The sequence below is a fragment of the Pelodiscus sinensis genome, chromosome 2 (assembly GCF_049634645.1).
Source record: "Pelodiscus sinensis isolate JC-2024 chromosome 2, ASM4963464v1, whole genome shotgun sequence".
Classification (NCBI taxonomy): domain Eukaryota; kingdom Metazoa; phylum Chordata; order Testudines; family Trionychidae; genus Pelodiscus; species Pelodiscus sinensis.
In genome coordinates, this window is record NC_134712.1 from 54,250,683 (window position 1) to 54,272,451 (window position 21,769).

The 21,769-nt window shown below is 46.7% G+C and overlaps 1 protein-coding gene across 3 annotated transcripts in view; it reads right to left on the reverse strand.

The window, feature by feature from the left end:
* The window catches only part of TERF1 (telomeric repeat binding factor 1), a 65,287-nt gene extending 43,959 nt beyond the window's left edge, over positions 1-21,328 (reverse strand). Inside the window, exons 1-4 of one of the 3 annotated variants that reach the window (XM_075920523.1) lie at positions 20,969-21,327; positions 15,354-15,449; positions 3,702-3,829; positions 1,757-1,843 (exon numbers count right to left, since the gene is read on the reverse strand). In XM_075920523.1, coding sequence (XP_075776638.1) covers positions 1,757-1,843; positions 3,702-3,829; positions 15,354-15,449; positions 20,969-21,194 — 537 coding nt within the window. In that variant the 5' untranslated portion in view covers positions 21,195-21,327. Of the gene's footprint in view, positions 1-1,756; positions 1,844-3,701; positions 3,830-15,353; positions 15,450-20,968 lie in introns of all 3 variants that reach the window. The other 2 variants (XM_006131528.4, XM_006131527.4) reach the window with 2 other exon arrangements.
* Positions 21,329-21,769: the final 441 nt, after the last annotated feature.

Genomic DNA, 21,769 nt, shown 5'->3' on the forward strand with positions numbered 1-21,769 from the left:
ACAATTTTTTAGAAGTCGTCTGCTTCAGAGATAAAATGTACTATTTATTATGTATTTTGATGTGCTGAATTCAAATATGACAATTAAAACAACTGATTGGCTACTGTTTCCAAGATATTTAAGTTTTTACGTCTATGTATATTGTGTAGATAGTCAAGTTTTAATCAAATTGTAAACCTAGGTCTTTTCATGTGTTTATGGTTGCTTTACATGATAATATTTCACCTGTCCTGTTTATGTAACACTTTAAAAATCAGCAAAAGGGTTATATAAATAAAATGTATTATGAAACAAAAGGCAAAAAACGATTATGTACATAGTTTAGTCCTATTCAGTGTAAGAGTGTCTACTCGGCACTTCTTGGCTTGTCTCTTGTATTCATTAATGGAGCATCTCTTGTCACTGCCCAGCAATAGTCTGCAAGCATTGATGGGCTCCATTTGCCCTGATAGCATTTCTCCATTGTTGCAATGTCCTGGTGAAATCGCTCGCCATGCTCGTCACTCACTGCTCCGCAGTTTGGTGGAAAAAATCTAGATGAGAGTGCAAAAAAATGTATCTTTAGTCACATCTTGCAACCAAGGCTTTTGTATGCCTTGAGGAGGTTTTCCACCAGCAACCTGTAGTTGTCTGCCTTGTTGTTTCAGAGAAAATTTATTGCCACTAACTGGAAGGCTTTCCATGCCGTCTTTTCCTTGCCACGCAGTGCATGGTCAAAAGCCTCATCTCGAAGAAGTTCATGAATCTGAGGACCAACAAAGACAGCTTCCTTTATCTTAGCTTCACTTAACCTTGGAAATTTTCCACGGAGGTACTTGAAAACTGCTTGTGTTTTGTCCGCGGCCTTGACAAAGTTCTTCATCAGACCCAGCTTGATGTGTAAGGGTGGTAACAAAATCTTCCTTGATTCAACAAGTGGTGGATGCTGAACACTTCTCCTCCCAGGCTCCAATGACTGTCAGAGTGGCCAATCTATCTTGATGTAGTGGGAATCTCTTGCACGACTATCCCATTCACAGAGAAAACAGCAGTACTTTGTGTATCCAGTCTGCAGACCAAGCAAGAGAGCAACAACCTTCAAATCGCCACAAAGCTGCCATTGATGTTGTTCATAGTTTATACACCTCAAAAGCTGTTTCATGTTGTCATAGGTTTCCTTCATATGGACTGCATGACCAACTGGAATTGATGGCAAAACATTGCCATTATGCAACAAAACATCCATGACTTCTAAGAATAACATGATGCAATTCATATAATGTATGACGCAATACCAGCTTCAGATTGCATCATTCATTGTTTTGCCTAAAAAGCAAGTACTGTCCAAACCCAGTCATAGATTTATTCATAGATCCAGTCAAAGATGTATTTTAGTCATTTGTGGTTTAAATTGAGATCCCTTCCCTTTGTAATTCACATATCCTCCGCCATTTGCAAGTCAAGGGTCGTATATACTGACCCAATAGTATATCTTGAAAACTAGAGCCAATCAACAATTTTAAGCATCATTTTCGTTCTCAGAGACCCAGAATTAGTAAAGTTTGACTACATTTATTTCAGAAGCATTTTGGCTGTAGAACAGTGTAATCTATTCCTGGAATATTACTGTCAGCCGCTTGTCTCACTGAGGCAGCTGTCAGAGTGAATATGGTAAATAAAAAACTCCCAAGCTAAACAGTGAAATCCCCCCCCCCCCCATTAAATTCTACACAAAGTTGAAAATAACTCCAAGACACCCAGAAGTTACCATTGTTACCTTATTTGATTCGGATTCTATAAACAGTCTTTCCAGGACTTCTGTAGCTTCCTTAAAGTATCCTTTCTCTATGTGGACAGCTATAGCCTATAATGAGGATAAATAAATTATAATCTATAGACTATATTAAAAATGCAATACCTTTTAGAAAAATCTGGAAGTATAAAACATATTTCTGCAGCTTTACCAAGGTTTCTAAATCTGTTGGATTCCTACTTAAAAATCTGAGCTTGAGTTAACTGATTCCCCAAGATATTATAGTTGGAATAATTCATTTTTATTACAAGTTGAACCTCTCTAGTCTGGCACTCTCAGGATCTGACCAATGCCGAACCAGAGAATTTGCCAAACTGTGGGAGGTCAATTCTGTCTAGCAGCATTCCTAACATTTCCACTGCTTACTGGGCTCTTAGAAAACATTTAGGGGTCAATCAGAGGTAAGTAACAGCACAGAACACCAAGAGCCAGGACTGATCGCTGTAAACAAACTTTATGGGACGACAGGAAACTTGGCAACACCCTTGATAAGTGTTCAGCTAACATCATGCCAGACCATGGATGTTGCTGGATCAGAGAAGTTCATCCTGTATTAGAGCAGGAGTATATATTTTGTTATTTTTCTGCATCTAGCTATGGCATAGTGAGAATAAGTAAACAAGAACTATCCAGATATAATAGTTAATACTAAAAAACATTTTAAATTACTTCATTCCTGAGGATTTAAGCCAACCTCTGTTGCAGGTTCATATGACACTTTTGCATGTGTAAATCATCTCACAATTGCCTAGTGTGGTGTATCTTACACCTTCCCCGGAAAGTCTCATTTGAGGTTTTAACAGCAGTCATACCCCACCCAACTTACATATATTTTCCTGCTTTTGATAAAGTGTCAACCTTATTTTACTTTTTTAAATTCACATTCAGATGATCATATTACATGTCTTCATTTTGATGGGTTATGTCAGATTCAGAGAAGCCCAGGACATGTTGCATGTGCAGAATGTTCCAAATCTTTACAATTAGCAGATAGTTATGTCTATTGCACATATGCAATAACAATTTTGTAATTTATTGCCAAAATAAGTTAAGTCTGTAAGCAACAGTAGCTCAAAAACTCAAATGTACAGACTAAAAAAAATAACCACTTCAGCACAACATATGTTTTCAACTTATACTTTATATTCTTTCTAGAATTCTGAGCCCTACACAAATTGTGCAGGAATAACGTTCCCTGCAGAATATGTGATTTCCTCATGGCACTTTCACTGTTAGGGTTGCCAGGTATCCAGTATTCACCCATACAGTCCAGTATTTTCACCTCCTGTCTAGTAAAAGAATTCAGAGAATACCGGACACCTAAAATGTCCAGTATTTTCTGATTTTTTCCCTGGCCAGGAGGAGAAAATGCTGGGCACTGACAAACCTACAAACACTCAGCACCCATCCTCTCCTCCCCCCACTCCCCCGGCTCCCAACACCCCTGACCCCATGCTTACCTGGTTCTGCAAGGATGCCGATACAAAATGGCTGCAGACCAAGGGGAAGCAATGCTTCCCCTGGGTCCCTGTTCCTATCCCTGCACGCACTCTTAAAGGGGACATGCTGTTTTATTGAGCCAAAAAAAATTAAAATAACTTTGGTCTCCCCCCCCCCCCCGGCCCTTTTTTTCCTTCAAAAGAATTTTTTTCCCCCTCTGTATTTTTTTTGGGGGGGGGGGGGGGGGGAGGTGGAGGAGGGAGTTGTTTTAACCATCTGGCAACCCTACTCACTGGGGGAAGACAACAGGAATGTAATTACATTGTATTATGACAAATAAGATATGCAGAATTTTAAAATACATTATAGAGTTTAATTCAGAATTTCCCCTTGAGGATAAAGTGTAGTTTGAACTAGAACTCAGGCAGCTTTCTTTTGAGTATGTTAATGACTAGATCAACACACAGACCTGAATCTGAATTAAGCGATGAATCTCTTCATGCAGGTTATCTGGTTTGCTTTGCTCTTCAAGTAATTTCCAAATTGACAGAGCAGATTCCAAGGGTGAAATTTTTTGATCACTCTCAAAGCGACGACCTTAAGGAGAAAAAAAAAAATCAAATAAAGTTACAGAAGAGCTACCTCTGAAATGGCCGATGGTACTAGTATCATATCAATTTTCCTAACTGCTGAAATTAGCCCATTAAAAATATTTTTCTTTTTTTTACTACGCATAGTATTAATATTTTGAAGAGATGCGAACTGAGCGCGCTAAGAGGTGGGTAACTGGGCAACTGTGTACTCAGTACAATTTGCATCAACTATACCAGGGGTTCCCAAACTTTTTGACAATTGTTTCTGGTCCTCCCAAAACCCCCAGTGCCAGCTTTAGAAAAGCTTTTGATATGGTCACCCACAATAGTCTTGCCAGCAAGTTAAGGAATATGGATTGGATAAATGGACCGCAAGACAGACAGAAAGCTGGTTAGACCAGGGTTTCCCAAACTGTTTACTATAGTCGGAATCCTTTTTTTTTTTCCCCCTCCAGTACTGCTTTTTGCAGCCCAAAAATATAAACACATAAAAAACAAACTGAGAAAATACCAGACATATAACATGTCTGGTATTTTCTCATTAAGTAAGTTGTATTATTACTAGATGTATCAGTTTGTAGTTTTGAACTACCTGGCTGGTAAATGTGCTGAGGAGGAGGAGTGTGCGTGCGTGTGCGCATGCACGCACAATAGACTCCCCGGGCCGGACTAACTCATGCTTTGTGGAGGGAGGAGGGGGACAACAGAGGCAGTGCCCCAAGATCTACATACGGCCGGGTCAGTCCCACTCCCCGCAGGCTGATTCATTCCTCCCTCCTGCTCCCCCCGCTGCACCTCTGGCCAGCCCCACTTCCCCCAACCCCCTCCCAGGCAGCCAGGTCCCCCCTGCTTCTCCTCCCAATCTCCCTTGGCCAGCCCCACTGCCCACGTCCAGCCCTCCTTCCGGTGACTGCTTCTCCCTCTCCCACCCCCATCTTCCCCGGCCAGCTCCCTGCCCCCAAGCTTGCACCCCCCGGCAGCCCTGCTTCCACCAGCCCCCCCCAATCTGCCCCGATTCCCCCATCCAATGCTGCTTTCAGTGGCCAGCTCTCCCCTCCTCCTCACCCCAGAATCCTCTGTGACCTGCACCCTCCTGGTGCCTCCCCCTTCCCTTACTGCCCTGCCTCCTTTTTCCCCTGATACCCACCCCCTCACCACTCTCTGCCCCATTCCCCTCCTGCCCCTCTGTGCCCTCACATATGACTTGCCCCATCCTGGCCTTCCTCATGTCCACCCCTTCTTTCAAGCCTTCTCCCAGCACCTACTCCTCCAGCCCCCAATGCCCTTCCCCTCTCCTCTCCTCTCTCCCAGCATCACCCTGTCCCCCCCTCCCACTGACACCTCCCCTCTTGCCCTTTCCCTCATTGTCTGCACTCGGCCCCCTGGCATTTGTCTCTCCTGCACCCTGTCCCTTGGTGCCTTCCCCTGCCCCCGCCCAAGCCCCTTCTCCTTCCACGCCACCCCCGCTGCCACCACTGCCTACTCGCCTCCGCCCAAGCCTGCCGCCTCTTCTCCCCTCCCCTCCCCACCACCCAAGCCCATTCCCTACCTTCTGCCTTCCTCATTGCAGGGCCGGAGGCTGCGCTCAGGCCGCGGAGGCTGAACCCGGAGCCAGCATGGCCCCGCCACATGCCTCCGAAGAGTTTTAAAATCCCAGGCTGTGACGTCACGTCACGCCCGGGCATCCTTCCCGCCCACGTGCAAGGCCGCACATAGGCAGCGGCAGGCAGTGAGGAGGAGCCGCGCACGGCGGGGAAGCTCGGGGGGAGGGGAGGGCGGACCAGCATCGTTCCAGGCAGAGCTGGGGGAGAGACCCAGCTCCACATATTGATGGAGCAGGACCCCCGGCTCTAACTCGCCGGCACTTCCGGGTTCAGGGGGCGCAAGGCCCGATTCGACCGAATTGGCCTAAGGCTGGCCCTGCTGGCAGCCACCAGGCATGCTGAGGCCCCGTATTTTTTTCCCGCGGCCCAATAGCGGGCCGTGGTCCATAGTTTGGGAAACACTGAACTATACGATTAGTTAATAAGGGAAAGCACTCAGAAGGAGCTACCCCCACTGCGGCTCTGCAATTTAAATGTTATAAGAGCCAGGCATGCAGGCAGCCTGGCTCCTACATTTAAACTGAAGAGCTGCAGAGGGGTAGTTCCTGGACTCAGCGTAAGCTGGGACTTAAGCCAAGCTTGCTCAGTTCTGGCTTCTGCCTGCTGGTGGACAGGGGCTGCAGGACCAGCCTTGGCAGCTGAGAACAGAGGCTGCTCCAGCAGCAGCATCTGTTTATAGTGGCCAGGGCTAGCCCTGAACAGGGGCTGCTTCACCAGAGCAGTTCCTATCTGCAGGGGTCCCAATTCTCTGATGGGACCCCCTGTGGAAAGGGGATGCTGCCAGAGCAGCCTTCCCTGGTCCTCCTGCACTGCTGCCTCTGATAGAGGCAGCACCAAACTGGGATGAGGCAGGAAGTGGCACCAGAGACAGTGAAAGGGGGGGGGGGGGGGGGGAGGAGAAAGAGGGAACCAGCTTTTAAACTGGCTCCCCAGAACACTGGTTCCTGCTCCCCCCCCTTGCTGCATCTGAAATAAAGATTGGGAGCCACTGGATTAATATTTTATACTGTGGACCGGCAAACTCATTCAACATTTTTTTGGCAGACTAGCATAGAAACATTTACATAGTCATTATGACAATTTGCATATTAGTTACAGTTATTAATTGTAAGTGGTCACGTTATTTTTCATTGCTGCTGTATGCACACAAACCCACCACTTCTACAAGTCTGCCCACTTTATAAGGTTACTGACATTTTGCCTCCCTTTTACCTCATTCCCTTCACCTCAAGAACCCTCCCCACCAGCTCCTGGACACTGGCCTCTCAGCACTGCCCCTATCCTCACTGCCAGCCCCACCTTGCTCTTCCCCTATAATTGACAGCAAGACTCCGGCACTGCCCATGCAGCTGCAGGCCTGCTTGCACACAACCAGGCCTGAAGGATGAAACCCTGCCCCTGACTTGTGCACCTGGCAAGTGGCTCCTGACTGTCACTTACTAGCCTGGGTGGCCACTGGAAGGAAAAACAGAAGAGCAGTTTGTTGCCATGGCTGCCTGAACTCACCAGGTTCATGCTGATGGGGCTGATGCTCTCCCCTATTCCTCTCTCCCACAGCACGGCAGGCAGAGGCAGCACAGCCACCACCACCACCACTCTCCCCACTACCTCACAGCTCCCAGTGCGAGCAGCAGCTACGTACAACAGCATCGCCTCAACTTAGCAGCCTCAAAGGGCCCCTCGAGAAGCAAAGACTGGCAGACTTCTGGGTCTGTGCATGCACTCTGTGATTGGCTAGTGCTGCTCCTGTGGTATGTGCCATGGTCTGGTAGTGCCTGCTAGGCATGGAACACTCCCCTTCCTCCCCATTCCCTGTGCCTTGGGATACTCAGGCCCACCTGCACATGCAAGTCCTGCACATGCAGGTCCTGCACAGACCCCTGGGGCACCCACCCATTGCATCATTCATCGTGCTGCTGTGCAGGGAAGTAGGCTGGCAGAAATGTGTGTGTGTGCAGGCGCACACTTCTCCAGTGGGTGGGGCTCAATTAGCAGTTGTGGGCGTTGCCTGGCAGTGTGCTGCAGCCCAACAAGCAGCAGTTCCCGGCCTGCCACTGGTCCACAGCCTGATGGTGGGAAACTACTGGAATAATCAACTATTCTTTTACATCCTTAACATGAATTTTTAAAAACATTTTCAGCATATGGAAGTGTTGCTCTCTCTGTTTTCTTCAGATGTGCTCTGTAGAACCTCTTCAGTATTAGCAAACCAAAACAGGAACTGAACTCCCTCCCACATACTTGTGACTTCTCTTCTGTGTGTTTGTCTTTAAACCAACTTATATTTGAGTGTTGAGACTGGCTCAGAATTCTTGCTCATAAGTATAAGTTTAAATATTTAAATGATTGTGCATATGAACAGTCTTTATTTTGGATATGTTAGTCTACATACATCTGCAATCTGGCTCAGTTTTCCCCCTTAATTTCAACTAAATTCTCTCTTCCACATACACCCCATACAGAGTAGTATCTTTCTTAAATAAGACAGATCATTCCTCCTGAAACTACTGAAATATACATTTTAAAGTCAACCACACTTGATATAACAGTTCAGCTAAAAGACTCAAAGAAAACTGAAGCACCTTCAACTTTGGGGAGCACAGAAGTATTTTATATAAAATATATTTCCATATTTTCTTCTTCACACTGTTGCTTCAGTTACTACAAAACTTATAACTACTGGCCTTTCAAAAAGCTCCTGTATTGACATTTAAGAGACTGAAGAGCTTGGTTTCTGGGCCATTGCATGTAGCACCTTCATGCCAAAGGAGACATTTTTGTAGTACTTAACAAGTGTCAGCTGTAGACTAAGTGACTGCTTTGCAAATTTCAGCTGTCCCCCATCAGGAAACTACTACAGATCTCATGGAGCTTGTCTTTATCCCTTCAGGAGCACATCTTGATCTCTCCCCCACTTCCCACTGTAACTTTCCACAGTATAATTTAATCCAGTAGTTTACATATCCACAGCAGTCTATAGTGTGGAGGTCTTCCTGTCATCTAGGCTTTTGCCTAGTTTTACAACATGCTACCAAAAAAAAAAAAAGCACTAGCAAAATCAGAACTAAAATTTCATACAATGGCTTGTTTATACAGCTCTATCACATGCTGATAAGTACACACAATATTCCAATTAGTTTTATAAGTTTACAGTAAACTAGAAAGCAATCATTTTTTCAGTAATCGTGTGACACTTTAGGATTTATCAGATTTTGGAAACAAGTAGATTAAGTGAGGAAAATTTCGGGGCATACAAGACAAATCAGATTTTTGAAAGAGGTACAGTGGTCTGGAAAGGTTGAGACACTGGTCTAACTTAAGTCCTCTGTTGACAGTTGGAAGTACTGGGTCCCTAGCTATTTGGGTGGAAGAACTCAGGCAGGGAGCACAACTTCTCATGGATTCTGTATGCTGGAGATAGCAAAAGAAAGCTGAAAATTTAAGGGTACTACAGGCAGTCCCCGGGTTATGTACAAGATAGGGACTGTAGGTTTGGTCTTAAGTTGAATCTGTATGTAAGTCGGAACTGGCATCCAGATTCAGCCGCTGCTGAAACTGACCGCCAGTTCTGACTTACATACAGATTCAACTTAAGAACCCCAAGTCAGCTGCTGCTGAAACTGATCAGCAGCTGATTCCAGGAAGCCCAGGGCAGAGCAACTCTGCCTTGGGCTTCCTGTAGTCAGCGCTGGTCAGTTTCAGCAACGGCTGACTTGGGGACGTCTGGGGCAGAGCAGCTGGGGTGCTGCTGGGTTGCTCCAGTAGCACTGCTCCTTGGCGCTACTGGACCAACCCAGCAGCACCCCAGCTGCTCTGCCCCAGGAGTCCTGATTCAGCTGCTGCTGAAACTGACCAGCAGCGGCTGAATCAGGACGCCTGGGGCAGAGCAGTTGGGGTGCTACCGGGTTGGTCCAGTAGTGCCCAGAGCGGCGCTGCGGGACCAACTGGCAGCGCCCCAGCTGCTCTGCCCCAGGGTCCACAACAAAAGCCTGGTCTGCTGGGGGGGGGGGGGGGGGGGGAGGGGAGCACACTAGCTGCGTCCCCCCCCAGCAGACCAGGGACACAGGGAGCAAAGCGGCAGCGGGGGTGCCTCGCCTCTGAGGCTTTGCTCTGGCGCCGGACCGCTTTGCTCCCGGTGCCCCTGGTTTGCTGGAGACGGTTCCCAGCAGACCAGGGGCACTGGGAGCAAACCCGCAGCCGCGGCGGGGTCCCCGCGCTTCTGAGGCTTTGCCAGAGCAAAGCCTCAGAAGCATGGGACCCCCCGCTGCTGCGGGTTTGCTCCCGATGCCCCTGGTCTGCTGGAGACGGTCCCCAGCAGACCAGGGGCACCGGGAGCAGCTTTTCTCGCCCCGGAGCTCGAGGTGGCTGACCGCTGCCTGTGAGCTCCGGGGCGAGAAAGTCCCATTCGTAAGTGCGGATCCGACATAAGTCGGATCCGCGTAAGTCGGGGACTGCCTTTATACCTTTTCAGTCAGTGGTTATAGTTTTGGACAGAATGACTAAAACAGAAGCTTTTGCAAAGGGTGGAAAGAAAGGTTTTTGGTGTCCTAACTACCACCTTGCCCCACTGAAACCTGCAGTAAGGGTCTTGTATAGAGAAGGCTGCCAGCTCTGATACTCACTACTACAGGGATACACTAAATACTATCCTGAGCAGAAGAGATTTTTTGTTCTGGATAAGATTTATTGACTAGCTTGGTGATTGGATAAAGAGCATATGCGGAGCAGCTCTCAGCTTGAAGAAGTATCCCTGGCTTACTGGTTCCCTAAACCACTTGTTTGTGGTCAATGAAAATCTGTTTCCTTACTTGCAGCTCTGGGTGGAGACACCTACATGATCTTTGTCAAAAGTGGATTTTTGACAGATGATGTCCCTCCAGATTATCTCTGCTCCAACCTCAAATTTGATTCTACTGCTTTCCCTTGGGGAATCTGATGTCTCTTCACTAGTACATTCTGTGTCAAGGAATGCCTTTCACTGAAGGCTAGTTTATATTCTCTCAAGAGCCCTTAGCAGAGAAGAAAAAAACCTGGCTCCCAATGTGGTAAAACCCAGGTATTTCCCTAGCTCTTCTCCAAAGAGGAAGTTTACAGCATAGACCACCTTAGAGTATCCACCTTTCAGGTGGAAAACTATAAGTGGCTCCTGCTTAGTGTGTTGAAGCCAGTGTTCAGGTTGAAAAACTTGTTTCATCCACTGAGGAATCAATTACAAACATGGTTCTTAAGAAGACTCTCTTTAAAGTAGAACCAAAGTCCAGATGGTCTCTGATCTTAAGATTTTTGAGAAATTCCTGCCAGGAAAGAGATGTTATGGCAAAGCAAGTAGCTTCCAGGGATACCCAGAAGATGGTGTAGGCTTCAACACTCTCTTTGGGCACGTCTAGACTACATTCCTCTTCCGAAAGAGAAATGTAAATGAAGCAAATCCAAAGTGCAAATGAAGTGCAGATTTAAATATCCCGTGCTGCATTTTGCATCTGAGTGCTTTTTTGAGAAAGGGTTTTTCAAAAGTGAAAGTGCAGTCTAGATGGGGTCTTTCAAAAAAACAACAAAAAAAAAGAAACACACCACCCTTTTTCAAAAGAACCTGTACTCCCAGAAAAAAGTGAGTAGTACAGGTTCTTTTGAAAGAGGGTTTTTTCCCCCCCTAAAGAGCCCCATCTAGACTACACTTTCACTTTTGAAAAACCCTTTTTCGAAAAAGCGCTTGGATGCAAATATGCAAATGAAGCACAGGATATTTAAATCCGCACTTTATTTTCACTTTTGATTTGCTTCATTTACATTCCTCTTTTAGAAGAGGAATGTAGTCTAGACATGCCCTTTGAGAGTGGCCTTCAATTTTCTATATATGAGTTCCTTAGGGCAGAACCCCAACCCAAAGGAATAACCACGTTCCTGGTAAGTTAGGGATAGTAAAATGACATCAATGTTCATCTTCACAGTAATAGAACCCTTTTGTTTTTTAATATGATAGAGCCAGAGAGTCTGGTGTGGCTTTGGAAAGGACTTTTGGGACTTGTCTTCTTTAGGATGTGGAGCTCTAAATGAGGTGTATCTTGGAATCCTGGGAGACAGGATTTCCTACTAGGTCCCTATGCCCCCCCTGACGGGTTAGGGGGCAGAGAGAGAACTCATTAATACAGCCTAGGATGTAAGTCAGGATGATTAGACGATCTGCATCTTCTCCCATAGAGCTCAGAACCATCTTTAGAGTCTTGTGGCTCCATAAGCCTCCCCATCTTTGTTCTGCAGGGTTTCCTGGGACCTGTTCCCTAAGTCAAATGGTTAGTGTCATCCTTGCTTTTGGAGCCTCTCCCTGCCTCATTGGTGCTCCTGATCATTCCCCTCCCCCTCCCCCTACACCCACCCTCACATTGAAGTTGCAGCTGCCTTGGAAACTTGGTAGGGAACACCAACTGCCTGTGGAACTTGTAGCCTTAGGACATTACAAAATGTCCTAGGAATGGAATGCAGGGTGTACACAGCTGGCCCAACTGCCAAGCCTACCTCACAGATAGGACACAGCATGGATTTGAGATGCACTTTCTTGGTTGCTCTGTCTGAAAGAGACAGAGGACAGCTAGTGGGGGTTTCTGCTGAGGCAGAAAAATCTGTCAGCAAGCAGGAGCAGAGGAAAGATGGTGCCAAAATACTGATACACTTTCATGAACTGCAGAGAGAGGGAAGCAGCCCAGACATACAGAATTGTGGAAGATGCTGGGCTGCAGAAATACAAAATTCTACATTGTAAACAAGTGTCACTCTGGTTTTGCTTGATCAGACAGTCTCTCTGGAGTGGTTTTGCATTTCTAACTCACTCAGGCAAAACTCTCTTTGAAGTCAGAGATCCACTGAGCTTTACCAGAGTCTAAGGAAGAAACACTATTCTAAAACAATAGTGTGCACATTTTAAAATTAAGCAGCATATGTCAGCATCCTTATCTGCACATTAAGCATGCTATTTATTTTAAACATATAAACACTTCAGATGATTGAGTAGATATTCACACTAAGTAACAAGGCCCTTAACAGAATCCAAGTATTTGATGGATGCTGAAAAGATGAAGTGTGGAATGTAAACATGTGGCTAGTAAGCTTAAAAAATTAAATGTAAAATTCATTGCTAACGTAACAAGGGTGGGGAACCATTTTTCTGCTTGGGGCCCACTGATCCACAGAAGGGGAACCCCCCCCCCCCAAAAAAAACCCTACCCTCACAACCAACAATTAGTCAAGGGCCACACAAGTGAGAAGCAAAAACCAAACACACTTCCAAGGTGAAAGTGCTAAGCAACTCAAGCAGTCCCCCACTGGCCCGTGCTCCCCACAGTATTTCAAAGAGACAGTGACCCTGGGGCTCCATGCATCACTGCTGCTTTGAAATGCTGTGAGAAGCCCGGTATCAGGCTCCAAGTGGTGCTTCAAAGAGGCAGTACTGCATGGAGCCTGGGTTCAGCAGGGGAGTTCCCAGCTGGCCCCTGGCTGCATGCGGCGTTTCAAAGCGGCAGACCCCAGGCTGCGCATAGCACTGCCACTTTGAAGTGCCCCATCCTCCTCCCCCCCTTGCTGCCTCTGATACAGGAAGCAAGGGGCAGTGGGTCAGGAAGTGGCTAGTCGACTAGTCAGTCATTTACATCCCCATTCTGAACCATCACCTATTTACTCCAGTATGGATGGAAGCCAAAATTTGAAGCTCTCCTGCTGTTTAAAGTATAAAAGGGAAAATTCCTTACTGGTAATTCAGTTTGTAAATGTCTCACCCATGCTCCAATGTTTCAGAAGAGTCCAGAAAGCAACAGATAATATTGATTATATTCAGTGCTGCAGAAGATTCAACATTCATGCGTGAGTCAGTTGACACACAACAGAAGGTAGTGCTGTGCTGCATGTTAGCAACAACTGCATCACCTACTAAGGAGAACCACTTTCCACAGAGACCCACTAGAAGGAAGGCCAAGAATAAGTTTTAGGTTGTAGGAAGATATGGACAAGGTCTCATGCCACAGAGACTGAACAGATACTTGTGTCACCAGCCACATAAGCTCTTTCAAGCAGCCCAAAGAAGTTCCTTTTCTCAGCCTGATGAGCAAGTGCCCTGAGCGGTTGCCAGCAGTAAAAGCTACATAACTGACGTCTGAACCTAAGAGGCAGAAGGGGAAAATCTGGAAAGCTAATTCTGAGTCAGAGGCCATGCTATAGCAATGGGAGACATAGGAAAACTGCCATTCCGAATCTACCCTATGATCCATCAAATCCAGTATTTTGTGTATGACAGCAGCTACACCAGATGCTTCAGAGGAAGGTGAAAACTCACACAGTTAGCCTTTCTAAGATATTGGATCCGAGAAGCATGAATACATACTCCCTACCACGGTGTTGCCTGAAAGCGTTCAGTGGTTTCATATGACTGGGCATATAGTTCTGAAGTGTATATCTGTGGAGGCAATCAGTTCAGAGAACGAGTACTGGTATCTGTTTTGATGGACATATTAATTCCAGGATTGGGCAGACAGCAGTGCTAGGTTATTTTTATTGGAGGGGAAGGGTAGTGGTATGTAATCTTTCTGGAGAACACATGATTGACAGGCACATCAGTACTTACAAAACACTGGATTTAACCCATTTTGTATTTGTGTTTTAAAAAAAAAAAAAAAAAAAAAAAAAAAAAAAAAAGGGCTGACAGATTCTGGCAAGAGTAAGTCTATCAGAAGCTTGAGTACTGTGTCAGTCAACAAGAGAAGTTTGGTCAAACGGGGAGGCAATGGGCACAGCTGACCAATGTGGAAATTAGCACAATTTGAGAGAAGCTACTGATTATGATGCTCCTAAGAAGTCCCAGACCAACTAAAGCCACCTCTCTTCCCCTCCGAGAGAAATAACCTAGCAGTGCTGTCTGCCCAATCTGGGAATGAATATGTCCATCAAAACAGATACTCAGGGAGAGGTCACAGTTTATACCCCCACAGGTGTAAATCTGGCTGCAAATACTTCAATGTTTTCCATTCAAATGCATGTTTCACTTTCATATTTAGCAGCCAAAGCTTTACATATAGCAACAGTAAGTCTTTTAAATGGAAATTTTTAATTCAGTTGTTCAACAACAAATTCTCTCTCAATTACTACTTCTGCTTTGACAATACATGCTTCCAAAGATCTTGAGCATTAAAAAGATCTACTCCTCTTATATTGCTACAGGTTTACAGTAATAGACCTAGCTAAATAAAGTTTATGCTTACTAAAATAATTCACACGGGATTTACCCACTGAATCTTAAGTCAGTAAATTAAGTACATTTTCTACTTTTCTTATTAAAATATTTTAGATGACCACATTTGACAGATGCTCATACCCTCTCTTACAATATTTGCGATTTTTCTTTGTGACAAAACATGGTAATTTGAGAGAACCATCTCTTTTCATAGTAAAAGTGAGTTATATAAAATGTACAAAATGTATAAAAATGATAAATATAAGGAGACCTTATAAAGAAGTATAAAAATATCGTATCAACTCAATTTCCACATGGAAAAAAACTGAACACAGGACCATCTCCTGTGATCTGTATGTTGTACTATGGAAATAAAACAGCACAAAAAAGATCAGTGAAGAAGTCAGATTCATTCTCTTGACAATGCAGGATTGTTTTGCCAATTGGGAAAACAGACACTAAATTAAAAAAAAAAGTTGAACACTCTCTGAACGCAATTAGATGGAAGATATATGCCTTAAATATGCCTAAGAAAAGCTATTTAATTATTCACAGTTATTAAGAAAAGTGGGGATAAAGGAATGGTGGAAGGAAAGGAAGAACTCTCTTGATGCACCATACCAAGTTAGTGGAGAGAAGTTTATCATCTAAATAATCTTTTAACATCAGAATAACATTAAAAAATGAGAAAAAAATTGAGAAATATTTACCAAGTGTTCTTCCTTCTGCAATTCGTGTCAAAAACTGACACAGGTACACTTTTTTAATCTGATGAGTAGCTATTTTGGACAGTCCATTAATAAGAGCTGAAAGAGGAAAGAGTAAACTTAAATCAGTTTTATTCCAGCAGTGCCACATTATGAATAGAGATAAAAGCAGCACAGAATTTGTCTACCAGTTTCCTAACCAAACTAAATGCTTTAAAAAAAAACCCACCACACACACCTATTAGCAGTCATTTTCAAAAATTGCATTAGTAATTGGCGTACTTCTACATTACAAAAGGAGGTAATAAAGTTCATATTAAGACAGAGGATGTGACTTGACATTTACAGCAGCAAAATAAAAGTGATGGAGCACACCATAGGTTCATAATCTGTAAAATATGTAGTTAAATTCAGAATATTACATGTAAATGAAAGCTTTTGTTTTGCTCAGAATCTTAAGTGAGATGAATAAGAACATAAGAATGGCTATACTGGGTCAAACCAAAGTATCCTGTCTGCCAACAGTGGCCAATACAAGATGCCCCAGAGGGAGAGATCACAACACGTAATCCTCATGTGCTCCTTCCCCTGTCACCTACCTCCAGAGAAAGAGATGCTAGGGACACCATTCCTACCCATCTTAGCTAATAGCCATGGATGGACTTAACCTCCATGAATTTATGTAGCTCTTTTTTTAACCCTCTTTTTTGAACCCTCTTAAAGTTCTAGCCTTCAGCGCATCCTCTGGCAAGGAGTTCCATAGGTCAACTGTGCACTGAGTGAAGAAAAACTTCCTTTTGTTTGTTTTAAGCCTGCTGCCTATTAATTTCATTTGGTGACCCCTAGTTCTTATATTGAGGGAATAAATAAATAACTTTTCCTTAGTCCCTTTTTCCATACCAGTCATGATTTTATAGACTTCTATCATATCCTCCTAGTTTCCTCTTTTCTAAGCTGAAAAGTCCAAGTCTCTTTTCTCTCTCTTCGTATGGGACCTGTTCCAAACCTCAAATCATTTTTGTTCCCCGTTTCTGAACCTTTTCCAATGCCAATATATCTTTTTTGAGATGAGGTGCCCTGGCTTTATATAGAGGCATTAAGATATTTTTTGTCTTATTCTCTATCCATTTTTAATGACTGCTAATATTCTATTTGCTTTTTTCACTGCCGCTGCACACTGAGTGGATGTTTTCAGACAAATCTCCAACCTTTTTATACTGAAGATCACTTTTTAAATCTCAGAACAGGCAAAGATCTACCACCCAGCCCCTTCCTTGAAGCCCCGCCCCCTCTATTCTCCTCCTGTCCATCACTTGCTATCCCCAACCCTTACTTACACACTCTGATAAACAGTTTATTTTTAAATTATGCAATATATAAAATTAAAATCACATGTTTATAGTTATGAAATAAATGGTCTAGTTTTTATTCATGCTATTTAAATCTAAAATGAAGCATTTATAATTATACATTTTGTGGGGTCAGAGTTCTGAGGCTGGGGGCAGGGGAGAGGGAACAGGAGGGCAGAGGACAGGATTCTGCAGCAGGGGAACCTGGTTGCACTTCTCTACCTGATTAGGTGTAAAATGTTAATGTATAAGTCCCCAACTTATAAATGAACATTTGGGACATAACACATTCATAAGTTGGTTGTTTGGATTTCTAAATGCAGGATTCTGTCCGGTGCCAGTGGGGACAGAGTTCGGGGAGTAGGGACGGGAATGGGGACAGAGTTCTGTAGCTGGGGACAGGGGACAGAGTTCTGCAGCAGGGGATAGGGTGCCAGTGGGGACAGAGTTCGGGGAGTGGGGACTGGGGAGCAGGGACAGGGTGCCAGTGGCAGCAGAGAGTCCCCTGCATCTGCCTCCTCCCAGGATTCCCCTCCCTTCCCCCAAGGAGGGAAGCCAGCACATGCCTCCTCCGGGCCCGACTCCCCCTCCCCCTCCGCGAGGCAGGGAAACCCCTCGTGTGCCTGCTCCGGGACCAAACCCCCCGTGGGAGCCTGCCCTGGGGACAACCCTCTCCGCCCCCGCGGCAGTACCTAACCCCTGCGGGCACCTGCCCCAGGGCCAAACCCCCCTTCCACAGCGTGGCCCGGCCAACCCCCATGGGCACCTGCCCTGGGGCCAACCCCCTCCTGCAGCATGGCCAACCACCACGGGCGCCTGCCCCGGGGCCAAACCCCCCTTCCACAGTACGACCGGGACAACCCTCGCCCCCACCCGCCCCTCCCACAGTGCGGCCAACCCCCGTGGGCGCCTGCCCCGGGGCCAAACTTCCCTCCCTCGGCACGGCACAGCCCAACGCAGCCAAACCCCGGGGCCAACCCCCACTCCCACAGCACAGGGAAACTACTGGAACCCCCAGAAGTGGCGCAAAGCTGCAGGCAGGACTTCTGTCCACGCTGGAGGTAGGTAGTGGGGCTTCTCTAGAGTGGGGGGAAAAAATGGAGAGTGAGGGGTCCCGAATGCCTCACAAATCAACTGGTTGAGGACTCGCAATCGACCAGTTGATTGCAATTGACCGGTTGGTGACCACGGCCCTAGAGTGAACCATAAGCATTTGTAACCTGGAACAAACTTGTAAATGTGGCGTTCCACGAAAAGTGTGTTCAGAACCTCACTATAAGCATTTGTCATTTAGCTAAAAGCCCTGAGCTAGTTTTCCATGGGAAAGTGAACTCTTCCATGGGAAAAGCAAGATAACACATCTGAGCTGCCAGTCTCACTTCTGCCTGAAGAGAGGAAGCAAAATTGATAAGCACCTTCCACAGCAACAGAAATGGCCCACTGAAGTTCTCTAAGGACGTAAGTTCCTTAGCAGCTGGAGTCCCCCACTGACTCCAGGCCCTAAGCAGTGCTGTTGCTTTGAAACACTGCAGGGAACCCAGCATCAGGCTCCATGCAGCGTTTCAAATGTCATCACTGGGGCCTGGTGACAGCTGGGGAGTCCCCAGCTGATCCCAGGTTCCACATGGTGCTGCCGCTTTGAAATGATGTGTGCAGCCTGGGGACACCACAGCTTGCCCTGGGCTGCACGTGGCATTTTAAAGCAGCAGCGTCACATGGAGCCCGGGGTCCAGCCCCAGGCTCCATGCTGCGCTGCCACTTTGAAGTACCCCTCTTCTTCCGCCTCCTTGCTGCCTCTTTCTGATAGACTAGTTGACTATCCAATAAGCATTTGCTTATCAAATAGTTGACCAGTTGTTCACTTCTCTACCTGGTTAGGTGTAAAATGTTAATGTAAAAGTCCCCAACTTATAAATGAACATTTGGGACATAACACATTCATAAGTTGGTTGTTTGGATTTCTGAATGCAGTTTCCCATAGAAACAATATTATAAGTGTCAGTTAGGTTCCCAGGCTAGTCATAAAAGCCTATTCAACCCGTATTGTAGCTGAAACTCTATTTGCAATGAAAAATTGAAAGCTTATTTAACCTTGAATGCTGGTGCTTGAGGAAACGGAGGTTTAATTAGAGGCTGAAGAGGTAGGTAGAGAATCCAAAGGGGACTTCTAGGAATCCTTAGCACCTATGACCCATGGGCTGTGCACCACCCCATCCCCCATCTTCCACCCCATCTTCTGTAGGCTGTATCCAACCCCTTCTTACCTGGATGTGGTGAGCAGCATGAGCACAGGCTGGAGGATTGGGGGCAGCTGTGCAGCTGGCGAGAAGTAGTAATTCCTCCTTCAAAGCATCACTTCTTTCTAACTGCTGACTGCACAATGGCCCCCTGCTCTTCCAGAGTCCTTCAGCCAGCACTGTGCTGCTCGCTACCACCTGTGCCTCTTGCCTGCTCCCCTGAGGCTGCAGGTGAGCTTTTGTTTGTATGAGCAGTAGGGATGTAAGTGAGTAGTTGATTGGCATATCTACTACTCACTCCGCCCCCCACTGCCTCAGAGTCAGCAAGAGGAGGCGAAGAGAAACAGGAACCAGTGCAGGTACCCTACTACCATCTCTGAGGTGCCACCTGTCCATCAGTCCCGGCTGCCTCTAAGAGGCAGAGGGAGGGTGGAGTAGGGGAGGCTCTGCCCACAGCTGGCCAAGGTTCCTTATTCACTACATGATTATATAACCACAATTTAACATCCTTAATGAGCAGATGTTTGTAAGTCAGATGTTTGTAACTTGGGAGTGCCCATATGTGGAGGAAAGGTAGGTTGAGAAGAGGAAGAGGTAGGTGGCAATTTTGAAGGGAACTTCTGGGCTACTAACTCTTCAGAAAGACAGACACTGTCAGGACTCGCTCTTAGCTCTGGAAGGGAAACAGGTCTAATAGGTTACAGCAGAAGCAGATACATCAGGGTTCTATAAGAACATCAAAATGGCCCTACTGAGTCAGATCAATGGTCTTATCTAGCCCAGTGGCCGCTGCTGTTGGAAGACAAGACAATGCCAGGTACTTCAAAAGGAATGAACAAAAGAGGCAATCAAATGATTGTTGCCCATCCCCAGCTCCTGGCAAATAGAGTGCAGGGATACTATGTCTGCCCATCCTGCCTAGCAGCTGTTGGCTCTATTATAAGAAAAGCCATACTGGGTCAGCAGGAAGGTCTATCTTGCCCATATCCTGTCTTCCAACAGTTGCCATGACGGGCAGCAGGTTTAAATCAAACAAAAGGCAGTTTTTCTTCACTCAGTGCACAGCCAACCTGTGGAATTCCTTGCCAGAATATGCAGTGAAGACTAGAACTTTAACAGGGTTCAAAAAAGACCTAGATAGATTCATGGAGATTAGGTCCATCGATGGCTATTAGCTAGGAGTGGTATCCCTAGCCTGTTTCTCTGGAGGTGGGTGACAAGGGAGGGATCACATGAGGATTACCTGTTGTGATTCCTCCCTCTGGGGCATCTGGTATTGGCCACTGTCGGCAGACAGGATACTGGGCTAGATGGGATCTTTGGTCTGACGCAGTATGACCCTTCTTATCTTCATATAGGGACATTAATAAGTGGGTAATTGGGTAGGCAGGCAGGCGGAAGCCAGTCTGGGCTATTAAGCAGCTTTTAAGCTGGCTCCTGGTGTGCACCAGCTCCCAGAGAGCTAGCTGCTGCCCCACACTGCCAGTGGGTGTAACTGCTGAATTTTTCAGTGGTTACATGGTTACTCAATTACCTGCTTTTTAAATATTACCTACTCTGTATCAGCATGCAGCAGCATGGGACAGCAGTCAGTTCCCAGGGGAGCGGGGCCGATAGGCAGGAGCCTGCTGCCATGCCAGGCTGTGGGTGTATGTAACTGCTGTTTCTGAGTAGTTACCCAATTACCTGCTTTTTACACCCCGCCTCATACACAGCGACCCTGAATCCTGTACCCCACGCATACCCACTCCTTCTTTGAGGGCCCTCCCCCCACTTACAGGCTCTGTTATATCACAGCCCCCCTTCCGCCCTGAGCCCCCCCAAGGCTGCAGCCGAGTATCTCACTAGCAGGCCCACTAGTGGCAACTGGGGCTGGCTCTGCCCCATACGGCGGGCTCCCAGGGGCCCGAGCGGGGCGGGCTCTGCGCGGCCAGGCGCACGCGCAGCGGGGAAGCGCCCCACGGCAACACGCGCCGCCTAGGCCGGGCCAAATACAGGGCACGAGGCCGCAACCCGCCCCCGCCCTTCTCACCCTGCGCCGTGTCCCGGCTCCGCTCGAAGTCCCGCGTACGCCCCTCCCGGAAGTGCCGGCACAGCGCGTAGCAAGTGAAATCCAGCATCCAGCCCCCGGCTACAGCCTCCACCTCCGCCAGCAGCGCGGGGGACAGCGGGCCAGGGGGACTCCGCGCCCCCGATTCCTCCTCCGCGCCCCCGCGGGCCCGCGCACCGCCCAGCTCCGCCTCAGCCCCGCTTTCCATTTTCAAATCCGCCGCCGCCAACCGCTTCAGGCCCCGCCTCGCCAGCGACAACAGCACAGAGTGGGAGAAATCTGTGCGTCACCGCTTCGCTCAGGCTCCGCCTCTTCCGCCTTGCAAACCCCACACCCAATTTGCGTCAGGTCCGTGCCCGTAAATGTTCCCGCAGCAGAGCCTTTTCCGCCCTCACTAACGTCACTTCCTGTCGCGGGACTTCACGCCTTCAATCAATACAACTCCCGTGCGCGGGGCTTTGATTGGCTAGGTAATGCTACTGGGGTGGGATCTGGGAGGCTCGAGACGTCACACGTGGCTCCCTAGATTAAAGAGCCCTCTGCTGTCAGAAATCTTTTCCCTAGGTGGTTACTTGTAGGCTGCAATCAAGTCATTGTTTAATCGTTTCATTGATAAATATATAGAGATTCTTAAGTTTCTGGCTTTCTAGACTTACAATAATTTCTGTAGCTCCTTTTACAAATCTTTTCCCAGTTGGGTGCATGCATGGATAAGTGGGGAAAATTACATTTGAACGGGTAGCGCTATATCTAGCCCTTTAACGTGTGAGTGCTCCTAAGTAA